General features: G+C 42.7%; 1 protein-coding gene across 2 annotated transcripts in view; it reads right to left on the bottom strand.

Moving 5' to 3' along the window:
- The window catches only part of DGKQ (diacylglycerol kinase theta), a 104,271-nt gene that overhangs the window by 35,837 nt on the left and 42,913 nt on the right, over nucleotides 1–25,521 (bottom strand). For both annotated transcript variants that reach the window (XM_032214714.1, XM_032214715.1), the window contains exons 3-9: nucleotides 22,870–22,969; nucleotides 15,671–15,756; nucleotides 14,305–14,430; nucleotides 11,229–11,382; nucleotides 8,085–8,153; nucleotides 2,330–2,430; nucleotides 737–960 (exon numbers count right to left, since the gene is read on the bottom strand). In XM_032214714.1, coding sequence (XP_032070605.1) covers nucleotides 737–960; nucleotides 2,330–2,430; nucleotides 8,085–8,153; nucleotides 11,229–11,382; nucleotides 14,305–14,430; nucleotides 15,671–15,756; nucleotides 22,870–22,969 — 860 coding nt within the window. The remainder of the gene's footprint in view (nucleotides 1–736; nucleotides 961–2,329; nucleotides 2,431–8,084; nucleotides 8,154–11,228; nucleotides 11,383–14,304; nucleotides 14,431–15,670; nucleotides 15,757–22,869; nucleotides 22,970–25,521) is intronic.

Raw genomic sequence — 25,521 nt, forward strand, 5'->3', positions numbered from 1 at the left:
ATAACCTCAGTACTTTGATATCATGCCATAGTAGTAACTAGCAACCTTCTGTCTGACTTTATTAACACTTGGACAGGAAGTCAAACAAGAAATGTTTTCAAACAAGACACACAGATATGTTCAGATAGTCCCTAGGTACAGAGCTCCAAGCAAGTAAGACGTCAACTTCAACCTTCTTATATCCTTCATACAAGAGGGATATATGAATTGAGGGAAGTACTCTTGCATTCCCTGGTAAATATAGAAGCAGCTGCTAAAAGAAGAGGTCTAAACAGGAGCTAGATAGGACTACAGTAATTTGTTGCTGCAAGGCATGGATGCCTTTGAAGATTAGCATGAAGATTAGCAGCTGCTTTGAAAGAGCTGTTTGCTTCAAGAATTCAATCCATGTTATGTCTAGACAGGGCTTCTCTCTCTCCCTCTCTCTCTCTCTCTCTCCCTCCCTCCCTCCCTCTCTCCTTCCCTCCCTTCTCTCTCTTTCCCTTCCCTGTCCAATTCTTTCTTCCCTGTGCCTCATTCCCATTTAATTGTATTCTTCTCTTTCTTCTTTTCCCAGCACAGATATTCCTTCAAAACCTGGTTTCTGATGGATTTAGTAACCTAAGGTTGACCTGACCATGCTACCTAGTCTGTTGATATTTTTTCCCCTGTTATATTTTGGGTGGATCATGTCTTTTGAGTAAATAAATATACAACAAGAGTGGAATTGGAATTTGCTGTGAACAAGATGACTCACTTCAGCCAGCCGGGATAAATCTTTATGACTTCATTCTCCTTAGGTTTAGCTCTGATAACCCATGCCTCAGGAACGGCTTCTTGGAAGACAGAACCCGGCTGCGCCTCTTCAGTCGTATCGTTCCTATTAATGATGTCGTCACAAAACAAGGCCTGCTGAGTGAATGTCTGAAGTTCGTAATCTTGTTGATCATCACTGATGTAGTATGCCCTCAGTGCAGCCTCCTACAACAGTAAATCCTTGTTTTTTAAAAAAATCAAAAGAATATGCCTGAATGGAATGGTGATACAGCCCTCACTTACGTCAATTACACAGTCCCAATCAGCAGTTAAATTTCCCCTGAGAGATTTCGTGATAAGTATGAAGGAAGTATGAAATTCTAATCTTTACTCAGTCTTGGCAAGTTCTATCATAATGCATCATCTTGCGTCCCAATTACCAATGTACCCCATCCTAGATTATTCTTGAAAATGTTAAGTGGGATCAGATCCGGTTAGCCTCAGAATGGGAAATTATTTAGTCATTCCAAGGTCTCAGTATAGATCCATGATGACGAATCCATGCACATGTGCCACAGGTGCATGCCGAGCCATTTATGAGGGCATGGGATGCGTTGCCCTGTCAGCTCCACTTTGGCCTTCTTTTTTGGCCATTTTTCTCCCTCCGGAGGCTTCTCTGGAAAACCACCCAATGTGCAAACTGGAAGTTCAGGGAAGCCTCCTGGGAGTGAAAAACGGCCCTATGGGCAAACTGGAAGTCACCATTCCCAAACTTCAGGGTTGCCCATAGGACCATTTTGTGCCCTCCGGAAGCTTCAGGGAAACCTCCTGAAGTCTCCGGAGGGCCTCTGGGAGGGCAGGGGAGGCTGTTTTCACCCTCCCCAGGCTCCTAGAAAGCCTCTGGAGCCTGGGTCCAAAAAATGGGTCCAAAAGCAGGGGGGGTGCCTGTAGGCACACGGGGGATTGAGCACATAACATTATAGGTGTGGGCATGCCTGCTCACAACCCCCCTGCGCTGCCCCTGCTTTTGGCACGCGATCCAAAAAAGGTTAGCCATCACTGGTATAGACTGAGAAATTGCATTGATGTTCCAGAAAAAACAACAGTGATCTATTTTCTTAAATTTACTAAGAAATCAACATGGACCTATTCAGTATCAAACTCAACTTCATTCAACTTCTATTTTCCTAAATTTACTAAAAAAAATCAACATGAACCTATTCAGTCATCGCACTCAACTTCGCAGAAGCTTCACTTAATCTCCTTTGTTGATACAGTGACAATTGGTAGCCCATTATGTAGACATAACTGAATAACCTCCAAATGTTGATTCACCATTTAGAGTCAATCAAAACTCAGAATACAAGTAGCAGCATTACGCAAATGGCAAAGACTGTAAAATATATTGAAAATTAAGATAAAACTTAAAAACACATATCTATGTCAGTACTATACCAGCTACTGGTTACTTTCTCACTAGTTACTGTTTTGCGACAAAAGAATAACTCATGAACCAAATTATTAGTCTCTCTTCCAAACAGAATTAAATTCTTCAGCATTTTCAATAAACAGTTTGGTCTCTTGGCATTCTTACCACAACTTCTTCATTTTTTGCAATCCTCGGAACTGTAATAAGACGATACTGATTACGTTTTACTGCATCATTCCCATCGTATATTTTTAATATTTGTTTACCTAAAACAAAAACAAGCATTTTAATATGTAACACAAGAAATACAGTTAAGTAGCATACACCTCCAAATTGTTGAGGTGTTCAAAAGGTTAATTCTTAATTGTAATATTAATTGATTGTGATTGCAGTTCTATTCTTTACACTGATCAAAGAGGCTATATCAAGTAACATCTGATCTATACGAAATAAGCACAAAGTCACAGCACAATTTTAAAAACATTTTCTCTTCCACTCATAAGCTATCAGACTGTACTAGCTGTCATCCATTAGTATAGATTACCACATGAAGAGTGGTAATTTGCTACAGCTCCTTAATCAGAAGCTAGTAAGTCATCAGTCAGAGATTCTCTAGTGCAGCGTTTTTCAACCTTGGCAATGTTAAGACCTGTCAATTAAGACCTGTCAATTAACTTCAATTCCCAGAATTCTGACGGTTGTAATCCATAGGTATTGAAGTTCCCATTGAGAAATGTTGCTCTAGTGCAGGGGTGTCAAAATCAAATCCCATGGGCTGGATCCAGCCTCTGGGGTGCTTAGATCTGGCCCACAAAGCTGCCAGATCATGGTACCTCTGCTAAGTACCAGCTCATGGTGCCTCTGCCAGTGAAAACAGACCTCAGGGGGGCTGCAGGTGGCCCTCCCAAGCAGAGTGTTGTAGGAAGCCATCATGGCCGAAAATAGAGCTTGGGAGGCCATCTTGCTGACAGAGCACTCGGGCCACCAGCACAAGTGATGTCAAGCTGGCCACACTCACCCTGGCCATGCCCACCCCAGGCCCCCAAGGTCAAACACAACCCTGATGCGGCCCTCAATGAAATCGAGTTTGACACTCCTGCTCTAGTGAATCATGTCCTGATCAGGGAATTAGACAAAATTAAGACCTATCAATTTTTAATCAGAAGCTAGATAGCCATCAATCAGAAGTCCTTTAATGGAGTGAGTGTTTCTGAACCTTGACAACTTTAAGACAGGTGGACTTAAAAGACACGTGGATTTCATTATTCTAGAGACTTAAAAAATGTATTGGCACTTTTTCATTTACAATCCTGGATGCTCTAGCAATATCCGGATCTAAATAGATCTTGAGAACCAATGCTAATTACGCAAAACCATGATTTATGGCTGTACAGCCTTCATAGCAACAGCAACAGCACTTAACATTTATATACCACCCCATAGTGCTTTACAGTACTCTCTGGGCAGTTTACAGAGTCAGCATATTGCCCCCCAACAATCTGGGTCCTTAGTTTACCAACCTCAGAAGGTTGACTAAGGAAGGCTGAGTCAACCTTGAGCCTCATAAGGATCAAATTCGTGGCAGTGGGCAGAGTTAGCCTGCAATACTGCATTCTAACCATAGGCTTCATAAGTATAAACCGATTATGGTGAACCTATGGCACGTGTGCCAGAGGTGGCATGCAGAGCCCTCTCTGTGGGCATGCACGCCATTGCCAACTGGTCTTCAAGGGTGCCGGAGCGTGGGAAAATGGCATGAAAAGGACCAAAATCCAGATCATTTTCAGGCTGTTTTGGGGCAAAAAACGGCCTGAAAAAAACAGCCTGAAAATTGCCCCAAAAATGGCCTGAAAAACAACGTGGAAAACAGCCCAAAAACGGTCTGAAAACAGCCCACAAAATGGCCCAAAACAGGCATGCACGTGGCAGCCAGCTGTTCTTCAGATTTTCAGTGCTCCCGTGCACGCACATGCACACCTGTTCCGGTTTGGTGGTGCCGAAAAGGTTCACCATCTGTGGTATAAACCATCAAGCCATATAAGCCATAATGCTAAACTCCATTTCTACATAAGCCTCCATTCAAATGGTCCACAAAATCACATCCACAGTCATACCCACTTTCCATTTATAGATGAAGTTTGCTCCATTTTATCATCCTAAGGCAATAATAATTTTATTATCCAGCAAAAAATGAGTCACAGCACAATTTTAAAAAGCGTATAAAACTGACAAAACCAATATGATCTTCAACACTCCATGCTATGAATTTCACTTTACAGCTCAGGGGAAAAAGCTTATGAGGTCCCAAGAGCGAAAGAAATATTGATACAAGTAAAATAAGCCTCCAAAACTCTAATTCAAAATTTTTAAATTGTTTGGGGTTCTCTGAGAACAGAAATACATAGAATTTAAAAACTAAAACCAATTAGCAAGTGCATTTTTAATTCATATAAAAATAAAATAAAATAAATAAAACACACTATGAATCAGAAATAAAAATGTTGAGTCTTTCTTAATCGAGGCTTCACAATATTTTAAGGCTCAGTCCATGAGATTCTGTTACTTTGTGTCCTACTTCTGAAAATTTTAATAATGTTAAAAAGTCTGTATACTAAATCCTGCTAAATATTCAGTATAACCTGAAGGTATTGGAAAGGTCTTAAAAACATGTTGGTTTAAATAGTTGCTTTTTAAATATAACTTGTTGGAGAACAACTTATATTTAAAGTTGTTAACTTATATTTCATAAAATCAGATGTTGCTGTCCGACGACTTATGATTTCATAAAATCAAACTTCTCCCATAGTTAAGATAACTTTAGATTTATAAATAAAGGTAAAGGTTCCCCTCACACATGCGTGCTAGTCATTCCTGACTCTAGGGGACTGTACTCATCTCCGTTTTAAAGCCGAAGAGTCAGCGATGTCTGAAGACGTCCCAGTGGTCATGTGGCCGGCATGACTAAACACCAAAGGCGCATGGAACGCTGTTACCTTCCCACCAAAGGTGGTCCCTATTTTTTTACTTGCATTTTTACATGCTTTCAAACTGCTAGGTTGGCAGAAGCTGGGATAAGTAATGGGAGCTCACTCCATTACGTGGCATTAGGGATTCAAACCGCTGAACTGTTGACCTTTCTGCTCTACAAGCTCAGCATCTTAGCCACTGAGCCACTATGTCCCATTAGATTTGTACTTCAGCCAAAAAAATCTACAGATGATTTCAGGAGAAGAAAGAATTGTCCAAAATCCAGAGGTTTATGTAATTAGAAAGAAAATCATTAAATTTTCATACACCATTATTCAGGAACACCTATTGAATTCAATCAGACTTCATGGTAGAGAACACATGGTAGAAAATAGGACAATGAATCCTACATGGAATATTTTGGATTTAACTTCAAGCGGTGCTTCAGAATCCATGGAAACACATGGCATCTCCCATGCCCTAGCAGAAAATATTTCATGCGGAGGAGGGATAGTGGGAAGACAAGATGAACCTTCAAATATTTTATCTTCAGTATGAAAAGCTTCAGAGGACTATCTCTGTATCCAGCGCATGAAAAGATTCTTAAATCAATAGGAAGGCTATTGGAGAAAGGAAAAAGTGATCCCCGTTCCTTAAATCAAAGCTTCCTTAATGAAAGCATTTTAAACCATTCTTGGAGACCTCATGACTGAAAAGTACAACAAATAAAAGCATCTCCTAATTAGTTAAGAGAAAGATTTAAGGTAGATAACAAACTGGAACTGAACAATAGAAGACAGAATTTGTAATGTACAAATGATGATACATGCAATTGCCAAAATGAATGCACTCTTACTGAAATCTGAAATGGAAAATGAACACATGAAAGGTATAGGATAAAATCGGCTGAGAATTTGGTACATACATTGTTGGAACAATGGGAAAATGTAGCTGAAAAGATTGAAATTCACATTATAATCTAAAGGAGAATTTTTATAAAATGATGCACCATTGGTATATGACTCCAGAAAAATTATCTATCGTGAGAAAAGGTACTTCAAATATACAGTATGTTGGAAATGCGGAAAACATGAAGAATCATGTTGTTATCCCGCTTGATGGACTTGTAAAAAAAGCCAGAACATTTTGAATTCAAATACATTTGGTGATACACAGAATTATGGAGACAGATTCAACTGAACCAAGAACTTCTTAGTAGGGATTAATGCACAGACAACTAGAAAAAAAAAAACAATTGCAGATTGTTTTTATATACGATTGTTTGTGTGTGAAAATTCTGAAATACCCATAACGGAGCATTGGTACAGAAGTCTAGCAGAGGTAGAAAAATTGTTTGCTTAGAGAAATATCAGCCACTACATTTATTGAAAACTGGACAGCCCTTAGGGACTTTTTTCTGAAAAAAGAAAAATGAACTGATGATTTTATCGATCAGAAGACTAGTAAGGTTACATTATGGAAAGTAGGAAACTTTGATGTAACCTTAAAGGGGGGGGGGCAGAATATATAAAAGTTCTTATAACTGCTGTTAAGAAGACCAGAAGTCACTTCTTTGTTATTCTTTTTTTCTTTCTTTACTATTCTTTTCTATATTTCTTTTTCACTTTTCTATTACTTTTTTCTATTTCTCTTTAACTCAAAATTTATATTGTTTTTACGCTGTAGAAAAACATTGTTAATAACAATTTTATTAAAAAGTACAATAGATAAGCTAACAAAATAAGGAGCTCTTAAATGTGACAATGCAAAAGGCAATGAGATCTGTAATATCTTGAGGATTCTTTTATGTAAAAAAAATAAATTTTGCTTTTTAAATCACATTGAAACTAGTGTATAAACAATTAATCAACCACAATGAATACAGATATTTAATTCAATAGAGACAGCAGCGGATTTCTTTTCATATGTCATTTTATAGTTATGATATTTGATTAATTTAGCAGCTTTAACCTTATGTTACATATTTTTAAATATTCAATAATAAAAAGCTACCGTAATATTTCAAAGAAGCTGCCTTGCAGACACTTTAAAGGGCTGAATCACACAAACAGCTTGAATTAATCATTGTTTAATAATAATATTGTCAATTACAACAAGAGCTGGCTAGCTGTCAGCTGAGCTAGTAGGCCATATGAGAAAATAATCTCCAAAAAAGGCTAAAATGTTCATTAAGACTGGCTATAAACAAAGTCTAACAAGTCAGACTGTGTTGCTCCTTCTCCTTCTTATACTTGAATTAAGGAGGCATCTCCCTGAACAATTTCCAAATGTTATATCTTTGTTTGGATTTTAAAGGGTGCTTCATCACTTTTTGCTCAGGTAAGGAGGGTTCCTGCATATTTCTGCAAGATCATCCTCCTGAATCTCCACACCAGGGGTGTCAAACTCACAGCATCACATTCAGTGGTGGGTTCCGGATGCTATCGCAACCGGTATGCTGTGACAGGGCCAGACGTCCACCTTGGACATGTGCGCTCTGCGTGCATGCGACTGCCCTGCGACGCCCCAGCTGCTCAGCGATGTCGCACAGGCACAGTACGCTGTGCATGCGTGTGCAATTGGCCCATTTCCCTCAAAAAGAGGTAAGGAACGTGGAGGGGTGGGCAGGCCCACTGAAACACCGTTCTGGCACAGTGGCCGCTGGGAGCAGTGGTCACCGGTTCGCCCGTATCAGGCTGTACCGCCCAGAACCCACCACTGATCACATTGTCATCATGTGACGTAAAGCAACTTTTTCCCCCTTCACTAAAGCGGAGGTGGGTGTGGCCAAAGCGTGACACATCTGGCCCGCAAGTTTGACATCCTTGCTCTACACCAACTTCTCGACAATCTTTTTGACTGAACATTTTGCACAATAAAAAAATGCAGATTATCTGTGTATAAACCTTTGAGCTCTGGAGAGAATATGTACTTAATATCAAATGCCACTTACTTGAATCTGCTGAAACCTGGGATTCTTTTAATGATGATTGTGTTGAACTATCGACATCATCGTCATCATCTGTCGAAAGAAAAATTGGGAAAGGCATTTTATGTGGAGGATGATGTATTGTTTTAAATCTACTACAGTATTCAGAAGAAACAGGCTCCCAATATTGCTCTTCTTACATTGACATAATCCATTACATATTGAAGAGTTCTGAATCAGGATACTAATGACATTTATGCCCTTGGGGGATTAAAAATCCCTATGCCACAATGAAACTGTTTCATAGCAGAGATGTGCAAACTTCATTAACCCTGAAACATTCTGCTCCTGCATCAAAAAACCTGGCACAAATTTATTACATTTTATGTATTATTTTTATGAAGAAGAAAATGATACTGCAACAACCTATATTCGGCTTCTTATTGGGGTCCCTGAATCCATGGAGAAACTCAAAATACATGTTTTTGGTTAGGCAGCTGGCATCAGGTACAAAAGACCCGGATCACACATGAAATTCCAATTAAACTGATTTTTTTTACTGCTCATGCTTAAGTATAAGAATCTACTTTAGTTCTACTTTCATCCTAAAAAAAGGTCAATGGGATTCAAGGTCTATTTGTGGCTAGGTTTATTCCTCTTTTGATTCCATTCCCAGGTTCTGCCATTCCTTCTCTTAGCTGACGGACAGAGCTGAGACTATCAATTGGTTTAGCTCCTCATAGAATAGTGTTTCCCATACAGGAGAATATAACACACTAAGAGGAAGCATGTTAAATTCTGGGGATTCTAGGAAGAAAAATTGGGAGAAAACAGGAATTAAGACGCCACAGTGGTGGGAATCCCACAGTGGTGGGATTCACCCAGTTCTCATCTATTTGGGATAACCAGTTGTTAACTTTCTAAGCAGTTCGGAGAACTGGTTTTTGGAAGAAATCTCATTTCGTTTTTTTCCACTTTACAGGCCTAATCCTTAGGAACAAACATTCTGGTGTTGTTTCTAGCCTCATCTTTATTGCCCTGCTTACAGAAACTGCCTCTCCAGTTAACCCTTATTACATTGTAACAGCTAAGGCCAAGTGATGTTGAGTTGGCCACGCCCACCCAGTCACATGACCACCAAGCCTCACCTACCCAGCTGTTCATTAGGGCAGAGAACCGGTTGTTAAATTATTTGAATCCCACCACTAGTTGGCAACCTAGATGGATTTAAATAGTGATGACAATTGGTTGGTAGTAAAAGCCAACAGATGATTGGTAAATCTGTAATATGTTGGGAAATGCTTACTTTGTAACTTAAAGAATACAAATAGGTGGATGACAACTCAAGAAAAAAGTTACCAAAAATCTAAAAAGAAAGTATCTTGGCTTTTTATTTATGTTTGTTTTAATTAAATAATTAAATTTAATTGGCATGCCAGTTTGCTGTAGTGATTAAGGCATCAGGCTAGAAACTGGGAGACTGGGAGTTTTTGGCTTTGAGTATAAAACCAACTGATGGTGTTGGGCCAGTCACTGTCACAACCCTAAGAAGGAGGCAATAACAAACCACTTCTGAAAAACCTTGCAGGACCTTTCCAGGAAGTCTCTGAGAATTAAACGCAATTGAATGGGTGTGTGTGTGTTTAAATAGGCCATCCAAAGACAGGTTTCTGACATTGGCAGCTATATAAATTTGCTAAATAAAATAAATAAATTTTCCTGAAAATGAAAATATTGGTCAAAAATGTACTGTAGAGGGCAGCAAAATATTGCTTTAGACTCCAAACTATGTCCCCCCCCCACCCCCGGGATAACCCAAGCAAAATAAATCACAGGATTAAAAAAAAGTTTGCATATTTGTCTGATCACCAAATCTATCCCATGTTGTGCTATAATGGCCTCTTTTTTTCCACCACAAATTTGTATTTGGTGTGTTGGCTTAGAATTGTGGAAACTATAGTTTCAATCTATGTGTTTTGATAAGCTAAGAATTTAAATTTTATAATGGCTTACTACTTTGCCAAAATATTAGTTTAGTTTGCTGTCACCACCATCCTTTTCCAGTAAAGGGTTAAAGCGTTTTCTTATATTTAGTGAGTTCAAAACACCCCCCCCCCCCAAAACCACAGTTTCCTGATATTTTGAGCTGGGTAAGCCATTTCATCTCATATTTTTTTGAAACCTACAAACCTGTCAAAGTTTCTAACCCTTGGAAGAAACATAATCCTCAAATCACTTGCCAGAATAGCTATTTACACATTGGTGATAACATATTATAGGTAGTCCTTGTTTTGTAACTACCATGGTCAGCAGTTACAACAGCTGTTTGCAGTTACAAAGGTGATGAAAAAGTAACCAGCGCCTGTTAGGAATATAATCTAACGGTTGGGTTGGCAATATATAAATCATGTAACAATGTTGTACCTGTTTTCTTTAAATCATACTGTAAAATGTGATTGGTTGCTGTTTTCCTCAATCGGCCATAAGAGGGAGCCACAATGAATGTTAGCTCTCTGTTTGTTAGATGCTTGGCTGATCTGATCTGAGTGTTTTGGAAGCTGGCTGTTAGAAAGTGCCGTGAGCTATTGTAAGTTTTGCAACTGCTAGCAAACTTTGAGTACTGAACTGATTATCTGATACTGGACTATGTTATTTGGATTATCCCTTAACTGAAAGACGTTGATGACTGACTGTCTTAACCGTATATGACTTGGACTGTTTGATGGACTCTGATACTTCTATTTCCACGAAAGTAAAAGCCTATTTAAACTGCAGTGTCTCTATATGCTGGTTTGTGTGTTCTCCAACACAACTCTCACAACGCTTCTCTGAACGTACTCGCTCTCCCAATGGGGAGCTTACCTAACAGTGCCCACATTTACTGTTTTAGGCCGCCTATAAAGCAAAGAAAATCTGAAGTAAGATCATAAAAACAGTAACGGTTCCACTTCGCAATTGCTTTGCTTAATGACCGAGTTGCCAGTCTGAATTATGGTCACTAAACAAAGACTACTTGTAACAGACCAAATCAAGTCATAATTTATTTAACAATAACTCATAATAATATGAATACAAGAGAAAGAGAGAGAAAGAAAGAGAGAGTAAGAAAACAACAATGAAACAGTTTAACATGATTCTGAACAGTTTAATATAATTTCTGAACTTTACCTGGCTCTGCTTGTATGCTTTCTGATATTCGGAAACAGTGCATTTTACTGAAGTTCCGACAAAATAATCGCACACAACTGGGGGGAAGAATCATGTTCCTTAATCTTCCAAAAGTACACTCAAGAGGCACAATCACACAGCAAGCGGCATGAGCCTACAGAAAACACAACATCAAATTCTCAAGATGCTGTGTTGGTATAGCCAAGAGGTTGCAACATTACATTTCATCTTCAGTAATTTGTGATATTCTACAGTGGCAGCGATAAAACATCGAAATGGTGGGAGTTTTGACAAACTTAATGTTTTCCCGCCCCAAAAAACTGCTATGCAGCTCAGAGGTGAGAATACTTATATTTTCAGTGCTATATGATTCAGCATTCTTTTAGCTGTAACTACAGACACTATTAATTTCTCACAAATACAAATCCATATAGCAATAGCAATAGCAGTTAGACTTATATACCGCTTCATAGGGCTTTCAGCCCTCTCTAAGCGGTTTACAGAGTCAGCATATTGCCCCCAACAACAATCCGGGTCCTCATTTTACCCACCTCGGAAGGATGGAAGGCTGAGTCAACCCTGAGCCGGTGAGATTTGAACAGCCGAACTGTAGAACTGCAGTCAGCTGAAGTAGCCTGCAGTGCTGCATTTAACCACTGCGCCACCTCGGCTCGTGAACTTTGATTATATGTGAATATGTGAACTTTGATTATAATTTGAGTGTCTATAAACTCGGAACTACAAACTGTTTTAAGGGAGGAAGAAAGTTCATACTTAGGATAATCAGATTTCCCTTACAAAGAATGAGGAAATCGTTTGAACAGAAGAATGTTTCCGTTCTTTTATAAAATAAGTACTGATAGCATCAGAAATAACAGTTAACATTTATCTGTTTGTTTTTTTTAAAGTTTACTCTTACTCTATGTTTCTACTTCAAGATATCAGACTTCTTTTATGCACGTCTGTTTCCAAGTCAGTCTTGATTCCTGGTAACAATTGTACAAGTCCCAACAGGTCTTTTTTAAAGTGCTTTCTTCCGATGGCTGAGAGGGAGACTGGCCCAAAGTCATCCAGCCAGCTTTGTGCATAAGGCAGGATTAGAATTCAGTTTCCTAGTTTTCAGCCTACTGCTTTATCCATTACACCAAACTAACTCTTTCAGTCTTTTTTATTTATTTTTAATTCTTTAAACTTTATTTAATTAGTATCCCTCCTTTATGTTTTTTATAAACAACCCAGGGTGGTGATCATATCCACTGCTCCTTTTTCTTCCTATCTTCCCCACAACAACCCCGTGATGTGAGTTAAACTGAGAGAAAACGACTGGCCCAAGGTCACCCAGTTAGCTTTCATGACTTGAGACTTGAACTCACAGTCTTCTGGTTTCTAGCCTGTTGCCTTAACCACTAGACCAGGGGTCAGCAAACTGTGGCTCCAGAGCCACAGCTCTTTCCTCCCTCTGCTGCGGCTCCATCACTGATCGGTGCCACAATTTTGAGAGCAGCTTCTGGGGTGGGGGGGGGAGAGAAGCACAGTGCGCCAGGAGAAGACTCTATGGAAAGGGGAGGGTTTTCCAGTTGCCTCCACAATTGATAGGGCTTTCGGTTATGACAGGTAGAGGAAAAAGTATGCCGCGCTAGGAGGAGACTCTATGGTGGGGGAACTGAACTTCCGGTCAGCTCCAGAATTGAACAGGGGGGCTTCTGGTTAGGACCTTTGTGGCTCCCGGTGTTTTCTTTTCTGTGGGAAACGGGTCCAAATGGCTCTTTGAGTTTAAGTTTGCCGACCCTTGCACTAGACGAAACTGGCTCCCTCCTTCCCATGTATATGTAACTAACAGAAATGTTACCATCTGTAACACACACACACCGTGCTAATAATTCTGAAGCTTATTTGATTTAATAAGTAGCCAACAGAACATCCAGGAATTTTGGATTGCTGATTGTTGGAATGTTTTCTATCTTGTTTGCTAATTAAGGTAAAAGATTAACCACATGTCTTCCTTGATTGCCACAGCGCCAAATATATTTTATGTGCCTGGGTGGTTTCAAGTTCTGACAGCACAGTAGGAAAAAAATACTTTCTAGTTTAATTCAGGTGAAACTTTAATAGCCTGCTTTTAATATTAAAAGGGAAAAGAGATAAGGCACACCTTATGCCCTCGCTTAATGACGATAATTGGGGCTGGACTTTCTGTTGCTAAGCAATGCAAAATCATACAACTGGAATGCTAAGCAACAACAGTTCTGGCAAGCCCCAGTTACCATCTTTAGGTGAATTACTGCAGGTCTTTAAATGAGGATTTCCAACTCCCTACTGATTTTGCTTGCGGGGAGTCACCCGGGAAGGCTGCAAATCACGATGATCTGAACATGGAAATCCAAGCTGGTTGTTGAGTGACCTGATAGGAGACCCATGACAATGGGACACTGAAAAGCCAGAACTTTAAGGACTGGTCGTAAGTAGTACTCCTTCAGTGCTTTTCTAAGTTTGGACAGTTGTTGAATAAGTGGTTATTAAACAAGGACTATCTATATGCTGAAACCTTGCCAAAACTTCCTCATATACTTTTCTCTCAGCTACAGAGATGTCCACAGAGTGTGGGCAAAAGGGCAAGATGGAGGCCATGAAAAACAGGCAGACTGAATCAGGTTCAGTCACATCTTTGTGGTCTTGATTTTTTTTAACCAGTCCCACTTCTGCTTGCTAGGTTTTAATGGTGGAAATAATCACGGGTTATTTCTCTCCCTCAAACCAAATTCCAGTTTTCTATTTAATGCTGCTATTCAGAAGGAATAAATGTTCTGCTTTGAAGGCTAAACATTTAATCTCTAATTTTGCGTTGTACCAATACCTTCTATGAATTCAAATAACCATTTTTATTATTAATCTAGGGACCACCACAAAGGACATCATGGTTTCCCAGAGTAGATGTTGTGTGGTTTCATGTACATTTTGATATAGTGTTTTGTTTTGCACACTTATGATAAAGGTCTTTTGAAGAACAACTTTCTTTCCTTGGAATAAATTTATTCTTTGTTTCTTTGGAGACTTGCCTAAGCCTTAATATACTTACCAGGATGCCACACCATTCACATCTCATGCCCGAGAGCACGTCAGAAGAGCCACAGGTTTTTTTACAAACTTTGCAACGTGAGCCTGGTGGAAGGTTTCCCTCCCTCCAATGATGATGGTACATATCCTATAAAGGAGAAGCAGAATCACAATAATTACATTAAGAGAGCATGATAATGTTTTGCCCTAATATGGTCAAACTTGGGTACTTGGATGAGAAAGTATCCAAAAACTACCCAACAGACCATACTGGTAAATATTTATAAAAAGTAACCCAGAAGAAAGCAGAGGTTTTGTTCCATTTTATGACCTTTCTTGCCACAGTTAAGCGAATCACTGCAGTTGTTAAGTTAGTAACACGGTCATTAAGCAAATACAGCTTTCCCCATTAACTTTGCTCATCAGAAGGTTTCAGGTGATCACATCCAAAGATATTGAGCCGAGGTGGCGCAGTGGTTAAATGCAGCACTGCAGGCTACTTCAGCTGACTGCAGTTCTGCAGTTCAGCGGTTCAAATCTCACCGGCTCAGGGTTGACTCAGCCTTCCATCCTTCCGAGGTGGGTAAAATGAGGACCCGGATTGTTGTTGGGGGCAATATGCTGACTCTGTAAACCGCTTAGAGAGGGCTGAAAGCCCTATGAAGCGGTATATAAGTCTAACTGCTATTGCTATTGCATCACAAATATGTGTCAGTTGCCAAACACTTGAATTTTGTTCACGTGACCATGGGGATGCTGCAATGGTCGTAAGTGTGAAAAAGGGTCATACATTACTTTTTTCAGTTCATGAATGGTTGTAATTTGAGGACTAACTTATAGTTTTTACATATACACATACATACATACATACAAATTCATATGTGTGTGTGTAACACACACACACACACACACACCATATACACATAATAAACTATTGTCCCAAAGGTGCTCTTTCTAAATTTGTATAGAGCCCATCACATTTGCATGACTCAGGATTCAAATTAATTGTTGTCATTATGTACCAAATTATTACTGAAAAACACTGAAAAGCTAGGATATATTTTTCATTTGATCAGCAATATTTAAAGGTGTGGGGAATTTATTTAACTGAAAAGTAATCCACCAACAAAGAAATTCGGAAATTAATTGAAACCCATCACCATTAATTAACTATATTAATGATATTTTACAACAGTGTTTAATATTTATGTAAATGTACAGGTACAGTATGTAAAAGTCACTCATATACACACAGACACATAGAGGCATATACAGTCAAAGGCAATTTTTTCATTTTTTCTGTTTTATTTTTGTTCTTGTTTTAGTTTTCCTTCTAACAAAACATTTAATGTTTTGATAAAAGTGTTACCAGCTAAAAATACACTCACATGATTTTGATGACCATCTTGATGGCACTCACGGCAATCACTGCAAGCAAAGGGGGCACAGTCTGTGTGTACATGTATCTCACACACTGAAATAAATGGGCAAAATCAAAATTAACTTTCCTCTGTGTCTGTTTACCCACGTGCATCTCTATATTTACTTCTTTCCAGGATAACCCTTAGAAAACTATTACAACTGCTTTATCCTTATAGAATTTGTAAGTAAAGCATTCTGAATACAAATTTAAAAGTTATTTAAATTAGGTGATCTGCTAAACACCTAAATTTCACAGTGCTGTCTAACATATATGTACAGCAGAGGTCCCCAACCCCTGGTCCATAGACTGGCACCAGTTCGTGGACCGGCACCAGTCCATGGCATGCCACAAATCAGTGAAGCTGCCATTAACGGGTTGCAAGCAGCATGGGAAACCACACTCCTTCCAGTCTGCAGAAGAACCTCTCTCCACAAAACGAGCCCCTAGTGCCTAAAAGGTTGGGGGCCACTGATGTATAGTATATTTAACAATATAGTATGGCTGTATTATTATCATTTATCCTTCTTATTATCTTCTTTATCCCTCCCCTATTGGGAAAGAAGAGGAGGAGGGAAGGGGGAGAAGAAGGAGGAGAGGAGGAGGGGGAGCGGGAGCGGGAGGGGGAGGAAGAGGAAGAGGAAGAGGAAGAGGAAGAGGAAGAGGAAGAAGAAGAAGAAGAAGAAGAAGAAGAAGAAGAAGAAGAAGAAGAAGAAGAAGAAGAAGAAGAAGAAGAAGAAGAATCTATTGCTTTGCATGTACAATGAAAATGATCATTGGGCTTACCTGAAGGGTCTTTTTCTGTGCACTGTGGGAGAGTCCAAGCAATGGGTTAAATCAGTCTGGTTGCCCTTGGACTGAGGAATCTTTTTCCTTGGCCACCCCTCCTTGTGTTCCTTAGCACCAGAATTTTGAGATGGTCTGGAACTGTGAAGGCTGGAAGCATGATGAATCAGGTAGAGGAAGTCCAATTTCACACGATGGTCACGAATCCCTGGACTGAGCGAACCAGGGTGGGTTGGACTCTCCCGCGGTGCACAGAAAAGGACCCTTCAGGTAAGCCCAATGGTCATTTTCCTGTGCACCGCTTGGAGAGTCCAAGCGACGGGACATAGCCAAGTTATATGCCACTAGGGTGGGCAGAAGAACAGTCTCGGCATTCAGTCGTGAAAACAATCACCTGTAGAACCCGCCTGCCGAAAGATGCCTCGGCCGAGGCATACATGTCCAATTTATCGTTTCTGACAAAGGGCGATGGTGAGGACCAAGTAGTCGCTCTGCAGATGTCTTCAATGGTAGCCTGGGTGGCCCAGGCTGTGGTGGTTGCAGCACTCCTAGTGGAGTGGACGGTAATGCGTCGGGGTACTGCCCTGGACTGGTGTTCGTATGCAGCTGCAATGCATGCTCTGAGTCACCTATCGATCGTGGAAGATGTCACCTTCTTATCCAAGGAGCCAGGCTGGAATGAAACAAAGAGGGCCTCTGACCTGCAGAAGTCCGCAGAGCATCTGATGTATATACGCAGGGCTCGTCTGGCATCCAACTTGTGCCAACCACGATCCCTCGGGTGATTGGGGTGCGGGCAGAAGTTAGGCAAGATTACTTCCTGCATCCTGTGGAACCAGGTGTTGACCTTCGGGATGAAGGCAGGGTCCAGATGCAGAATGACCCTGTCCAGGTGGACAACACATAGATCCTCCCGGACCGATAAGGCCGCCAGTTCCAAGATGCATCTCGCGGATGGTATTGCAATAAGAAAGGCAGTCTTTAAGGTGAGGTGACGAAGAGATGTCATACGTAGAGGCTCAAATGGTGGAGAGGTAAGAGCCTGTAAGACCACTGATAGCTGCCAGGTGGGATAGCGGTGAATCACTGGAGAGCGTAAGTTGGAGGCGCCCTTAAGGAAACAACGAACCCTCAGGATCTTGCTGAGGGGCTGGGCCAGGTCGCCGGATCAGACGGTGGAAAGTGCCGCCACCTGACGACGAAGGGTATTGGGGGCGACACCTTTGTCTAGGCCCTCTTGTAGAAAGTCCAGTATGCGGGAAACAGGTACAGTGACTGGATCGAGATAGTAGTTGTCACACCACTTGGCGAAAGTGGACCAGGTGGAATCATATATCCTGGTTGTTGATGGTCGTCTGGATGCCTGGATGGTATGTACAACCTCCTCCGACAGGCCCTCGCTCCTCGGGAGATCCCCCTCAAGTGCCAGCTGGCCAGCTGGAGCCATTGGAGTCCGAGTGTACTATGGCCCCCTGGTTGAGGGAGACCTGGTTCCGAGGAATCCGCCATGGGGATGACACTGACAGGCTGACGAGATCAGCGTACCATGACCTGCGGGGCCAGTGGGGAGCTATGAGCAGGACCTCCGCCCTTTCCGTTATGATCTTGAAGATTACCTGTGGTAGAAGCGGAAGCGGTGGGAAGGTGTACAGAAAACCCTGAGACCATCTGCATCGAAGGGCATCCATCCCCTCCACCCCTGGTGAGTGGAAGCAGGGGAAGAAGCCCTGGAGCTGCGTGTTCTCTCGGGTGGCGAACAGATCGATCACTGGGGTGCCGAATCTGTGAGACAACTGGTTGAACAGGGTCAGATCCAGACGCCACTCTGCACTGTCTATGGTGGTCCTGCTCAACCAGTCCACCTGCATGTTGTCCACTCTCGAGATGTGGTCAGAGTGAATGGATGCAATGTGATGCTCCGCCCACCTGCCTAGGGCCTCCGCCATGAGCTTCCTGGTGCCGCCCTGGCGATTTATATGGGCCTTGGTGGCCACATTGTCTGTCATCAGGAGGACATGTTGATGAAGAATGTCCCGGTGAAAATGTGGCAGGGCGAGTTTGGCCACTCACAGCTCTAAGAAGTTGATGTTGCAGACTGCTTCAGCTGGAAACCACTTGCCTTGAGTTACGCGATGTCGCATGTATGCCCCCCAACCGACAAGGCTGGCATCTGTCATGATGACTACTCTCGTGGCTCTTTGAACAGGTGTCCCTTCAGTAGAGCCGTCGATTGCCACCACTTGAGAGACCTCTTTACGGTCGGGGGAGTCCGCACCTTCATGTATGAGTTGCTTCTGTTGGCTCTTTGATGGGTCAGGAGAAGCCACTGCAACTCTCTGGAGAGAAGACGTGCCCAGGGAATGACCGAGATGCAGGAGATCATCTTCCCCAACAGCTGTGATAGGAATAGCACGGAAACCTGCCTCAACTCCGGAACCTTGCGGGTCAGGGATACTAAACTGACTATCCTGTCCTGGGAAAGGAACACCCTGCAAGCTGAAGTGTCTATCACTGCCCCCAGATGAATGAGTTTGGTAGTTGGGATGAGATGACTCTTTTCCAGGTTCAGGGAGAACCCGTGACTCCTGAGGAACCTCATTGTAATGTGGAGGTCCCGTAAGGCCTGTTTCCTGGACGACGATTGGATGAGAATGCCGTCCAGGTAACATTGAAGCCTTACGGGCCTGCACCTGAGTTGCGCTGCAACCACTGACAGAACTTTTGTGAAGGTCCTGGGTGTCGACGACAGGCGGAATGGAAGGACCCTGTACTGGTAGTGTCAGCCAGCATAGAAAAACCGCAGGAACCTTTGGTGTTGTGGCCGAATGGGAATGTGTAGGTAAGCCTCCTTCAAGTCGATGGACATGAGGAGGTCCCCCTGACAAACCCCCGCTAGGATAGTCTGCAGGGATTGCATCTTGAACCTCCTGTATGCGATGTGACGGTTGAGGTTCTTGAGGTCCATCTCCACCCTCCTGAGTGCTTGAACACCAGGAAGAGAATGGAATAAAATCCCCTCCCTTCCTGGTTGGGTGGAACTTGTTCTACAGCATTGATTTCCAGGAGATGGCCAATTTCCTGGGTCATGAGTTCCCTCTTGAGAGGGCAAGAGGAGGTTGGACAGCGGATGAAATTCCGAGGAGGTTGGGAGAGAAACTCCAAGGAAAGCCCCTCCCTGACAGTCTGGAGGACCCAGGCATCCTCCATGGTCAGTGCCCATTGGGGAGCGAACAGCTGGAGCCGGCCCCCAATGGGAGGGGACCGATGATGGTCACTTGGACTTGCGGAAGGGCCTGTTGAAAGCCTCACCATGATTGGACCTGCAGTAGTTGAACTGCTGCCTACCCCTGTCCTGAAAGGACTGCCTGCCCTGGGATCTATCTCCCAACTGACCAACGGGTCTGTTCAAGGAAGTGGAAGAGAGCCCTGCAGACTCACTGGAATGAAAGGACTGCCTCTTGAAATAGGGAGAGGATTTACAATCCTGTTTCTTGTTCAGGGTGGGCAGAACTTTCAGTTTATCTTTGGACTCAATCAAGAAGGGGTATAATACGTCCCCAAATAATTTGGACCCCTTAAACGGGGCAGACGCCAATTTTCACTTGTTCTTCTGGTCCGCCTGCCAGTGACGGAGCCAGACGAGGCAGCAGGAGGTCACGTTGGACGCTAATGCCCTAGAAGCAAATTTGGCCGCATTAAGGGAGGCATCAGCCGAATATTGGGACGCCGCAATAATTTTTGTTATGTCCTGGCGAAGACGAGTGTCCCCTGCCAGTAGTTTAGCCTGAAGCTCACGCAGCCAAATGAGAGAGGCTCAGTTAAAGAAGGATGCGGAGGAAGAAGCCTTAATGGCCCAGGCCGTCGTCTGATGAGTCTTGTGGCAGGCCTTCTCCGCTTTTTTGTCCTCTGCCTTAAGGCCTTCCAACAAGTCAGCGGGAAGGACTGAATTAGAAGTGAGAGCCGCTATAGGGGGGTCTACAGATGGCAGTACCAGGATGTCTTCCAGCACGGGGTCAACTGAGTACAGTTTCTTGTCCCCGCCACTGGGTACAGCCAGGGAGCCAGGCTGGGCCCACTGCCATTGAATGACATCCATAAAGAGATCTGGGACTGACACCAGCTCTTGCTGAGGTGCCTGAACATTAAACATGCTAGTATTGGGGTTAACCGGAACAGCATCCGAGGATCCCTGCACGGTCTTAGGTTTGGTACCCACTTGGGTGGTGTTCTTAGTCTTGTGCAAGATGGACTTAAATAGGCTAGTCTTAAAGAGGCCTGAGAGGTCCTCATCCTCCGAGAGCTCCTGCTCCTGCTCTTGATCCGCGTCCTCCAAAACAGAAGCCTCGCTTAGCACAGAGGATTCCAGAGATGGGTGACGGACCTGCTTGGCGGTGGAGGGAGTCTCCTGCCTGGGCTGAGAGGAGCTGGGAGTGACAGGTGCTTGGTCACGCCTCTGTATCCCCTGGGCAATGCCCTGGGAAATGGCACGGGCGACCACCGCCTGCATGTGGGCTGATAACTCAGGTTCCTGAGCTATGGCAGAGTCCGAACCAATGGAAGGAGGAGGAGGAACATGCCGGCAAGGATGGGATCATTGAGGCCCCCCGGGGTTAGGGTCCTCGTGGGCGGGCCCTGACTCAGAGACACATGAAAAAGCAGGAGAGCCTGGTTCAGCCAGGGACCCATCTGGGGAGAGGTCCTGGGAGTCCACCTCCTCATCAATTACGGACAGGCGATCCTCCCTTGGGAGCAGTGGAATGACTGTCCCAACAGGAGGGGTAGGCTGAGGGTACTCCCTCACAGCCTGGCGTTGGGCCTTCTCGAATTGTTTGTTGAGGGCCCTCTGCCGCCTCTCTGCATCCCTAGTTGCCGCCATGGAATGTGCCTTATAGGGATAGCTATCCTGACTGGCCACCCTGCCCTTCATTACCCCCTTGCCCCTGCCTGCAGAAGTTCCTTTGCTAGGGGCTTGAGAGAGACCTGGTCTACCGTCAGGGGAGTCAGATGGGCCAGGATGCTCCATGGCCTGATGGCATAGACTTCAGACAATAGGCCAATACAGGTAGAGGTCTGGTGGCTGGTGCTGGATCAGAAGACACACAGATATTGTGGAAGCAGGAACAGTTTGTAGAAAAAAGTCCAGAGGAGTAAAACTGGGGCTCTGCAATGATTCCAATGAATCCAGCCACTCGACGGGAGGTGAGAAGGTGGAAAAGGAGCCGAGGCTGCAAGATCAGGCAGATAGATCAAGGGAGGATCAGTGGATAAAAGTAAAAAAAATAACATAAAAATCCTCCCTGTGCTGGTGTATGACCACCAGGTGGCCAAAATGCCAGCGCTGCTTGGGGAAATTCTGCGGGTGGAAATGACCAAGCCGGAGACCCGGTCAAGGCCAGCTAACCACCCTGCGGCTATCTGCAGAAACGTGGCTGAGAGGGAACGCCAATGAGAGAAAAGGCACAAATTTAGGCCCTCCCAATTGGCTGCCGCTCCGGTTTGAGGGAGAAGGTGGAGGTAAAGATAGCGGCTGCGCGAATTGAAGCAGCTGTGCATCCCTCTGCGGCAGGCTACGCCCTCCAAAGGTGAGAAAATCGCCAAAAAAAAAATTCCAACCAAAAGGAGAAACGGCAGCAGCCACCGGAAACCTCACCACTCCTGCCGCGTTTTAAAGCAAAAGCGGCAGCTCCCCGCTGCCGTCCAAAGGTGGCGCAGCAGAGCACCCACCACCACCACACCTACCTTCAAGTCTCTAGGAGAATTCAAACGACGTGAAGCAAAAAGGGGAAACAACTGAACTGTTAATTATAGACAAAACAAATTAAGGGAAAGAAAAGGGAAATACTAGAAGGAGAGTCCAAGCCTAGATAAATTACGCTGGAGCTCACAAATATAAGTCCTGAATGGGCAGACTGAGGAAAAATCTGGCGCCAAGGAGCACAAGGAGGCGTGGCCAAGGAAAAAGATTCCTCAGTCCCAGGGCAACCAGACTGATTTAACCTGTCGCTTGGACTCTCCAAGTGGTGCACAGGAAAACTTCTGTATCAGAGACAAATTCCTTGTCTGTCTAATCATACTTGGCCAAATAAAGTATTCTAATTCTAATTCTTATACATAACAAGCATAAATTCCCCGTTCAGTGGTGAATGCCATGAAACACAAGGGAATGTTTCATTGGCAGACCCAATTCCAATGCAAGGGAGAATACAGGTTTTCCTTTGAATTTTTTTCCAGCAAGTCTTTGGACTTTCTTTAAAGATTAAAAAAAACACTCATACATTTTCTTTTCATAGAAAAACATAGATCAAAATCAGGGAAAAAGGAATTAACAGAGAAATTAAGCTATGCTGACTAGTAGCATAATCCAATCTCTTTGGAGTTTACCTTCACAGCGAAATGCTGGACTTTCCAACTGCTTTCTGCACACAGAACAGAATTTTCTCTTGTAATGTCCTATGGGTCCTAAACAATGTGCAACTGGAACCTGCAGGGGGAAAAGGTATGGATTAAGTACATATTGCAAAGCGTTTTATGTTGCATTTACATTTTAATTGCTATGCATTTGGTTAATGTATATAAACACAACATTCAGAAGGAGCAAAAAATCTATGTGGTTGCTAACAGCCAATATCAACTTGATGGCATATAGCCAACCAATTACTATATTAATTTCTTCTCATTAAGAAACATGATTAATTATGTTTATTGTTGGAAACATTAAAATATGAACTATGCATCATTAACAAATTCTATTTATCACACAAGCTGATTAACCAGAAAGCAGGGAAGAAGCTTGGAACTATAAATCAATACTGATAAATTCCTTGACAAAAATCAAGGAAATTCAGTAGAAAAAATCCAGAATTAAGGCTACCTCAAATTCAGTCAAATTTCATAGCCAGAGATTTTAGAAACTGAGGTTGCTGCCTTGGCAAATAAATACTCCACAATCATTCACCAAATGCAGATCTTATACAATCCTCTCTACAAAGGTTTTATGCAAGTGGGATTCTTTCTGAACTAATTTGACTTCTCATGTGTTTTCTGACTGTTTGCCAATGGCAATTATACTGAAAATTGGGAGATATCCCTGCCATTTTGTGTATGTATTCATCACTTACTCTCAAAATATAAATTTATCTTTGGCTGAAAAAATGTTACCAAATTGCCTTAAGTCAAAATTTTGCATGGCATTATTAATCTAATGAGATATATCTATAATAGAGGCATCTGTTTTAATTTCCAATTTCTTGATTTGGGTGAACATCAGAGGTGGTATTCAGCAGGTTCTGATCAGTTCTGGAGAACCAGTAGAGGAAATTTTGAGTAGTTCTGCAAACTGGTAAATATCACCTCTGGCCCCGCCTCCATCTATTCTCTGCCTCCCGAGTCCCAGCTGATCGGGAGGAAATGAGGATTCTGCAGTAACCTTCCCCTGGAGTGGGGAGGAAATGGAGATTTTACATAATTTTTCCCCTGCCACGCCCACCAAGCTTCACCCACAGAACCAGTAGTAAAAAAATTTGAATCCCATCACTGATTAACATAATCCTATGTTCACCTTAATTTTGCTTTTAAACCAGCTAATTTGGCAGTCACTTGAGGCGAGATGGATAATGTAGAAATTTAATACACAAATAAATATTTTTATTGCTGCATTTTAAAGTAGAACATTCTGGAATAAGATTGTATGTTGAAGACAGCATTTGTAGATTTGCTATACAGCCTTTATAAATATTTAATAATGATATTACTAGCGTTGGCACTTTGTATATTTTGAGATGACGGGCTATGTATTGATTTCTTCCCTTATTAGAATTGCATTCTGCTTTCCTCCAAGCTGTACAAAATAGCCCACACAGTTTTAGTACCCACTGTTACTTGCATAATGTTTTGTGAGGTTGGTGAGGCCTAAGGTCAATCAGTGAGTCATAGAAATTGTCTAATGCATGAAGCAACTAAATATACCATAAGGAGAGAGGAAGAAATGCAAGCTGCTTTAGGAAATGCCAACCTTGTCTTTAAGGGCAGCTTCCTACCTACTACACATTCCTTTTTCACATAGTTCATCAAACTATCAAAAATTAACTAAAACATCACAAAACAAAGTAACAGCAGGCCAATGACAAGCAAAGGCTACTATTCTTTCTGATGGTCAATGTACTGTTCGTTAATGCAGGAATTACATGGCATAAAGAAAACATTTGAGAGATGCAATTCAAATTATTCACTGAATGCCACAGAGCAAAAAGACCAATGACAACAGTTTGATTTGATACAGTATATGAGAAGTATTTTCTGTCTACCATTGCGATCTGGAGCCTGGGAGCTGAAATCTAGGACAAGGGTGAAGGCAACTGAATGAAAGTAGGTGGTAAAACAATTTACTGAGCCTCTTCTGTGCATTAAGAATCAGAAAAGGCTATGTTAGTGGTTCATTTATTTCTTTATTGCTTCAATTTACACATTTCTCCATTTCCCAGGACTCTAAACTGCTTACAAGACATTACAGTACAATAGAGGTAAAACTGGAAGAAGAGTAACAAATCGCCATCAATCCTGACCACCAGGGGTGGGTTTCTCGCCCCGTTCCAACCGGATCGGTTGGAACGAGGCCGGCGGCGTCCTCACGCACGCACGCGGCGCGTGCGTGCGTACTAGCATCTGCGCGATGCTCCAGCTGCTCCTGGAGGATCGCGCAGGCGTTCTGCGCATGCGTGGAAAGCGCAAAATTCAAAAAAACCGGGTAAGGAGCGGGCGCGGGTGTGCGGGCGCGCGCGGGCGCGGGGGGGGGGGGCTTCGCCGTTCCCGGAAGTTACTTACTTCCGGGTTCGGCGACCAACCGGATCGCAGGGACCGGTGCGAACCGGTCGAAACCCAGCCCTGCTGACCACTAAGGGAAAAAAATGTTTTTCAATCATTTCAAAATGCCTTCTTGAAGTACTGTGTCTTCAAGATTCCATAATTTTGAAAATGTAACAGGGAGTGAGTAGCTCAGATATCCAGAGACAAGCTGTTCCAAAGGAGAGGGGGGGG

This window comes from Thamnophis elegans, chromosome 3 (assembly GCF_009769535.1).
Source record: "Thamnophis elegans isolate rThaEle1 chromosome 3, rThaEle1.pri, whole genome shotgun sequence".
Classification (NCBI taxonomy): Eukaryota; Metazoa; Chordata; class Lepidosauria; order Squamata; family Colubridae; genus Thamnophis; species Thamnophis elegans.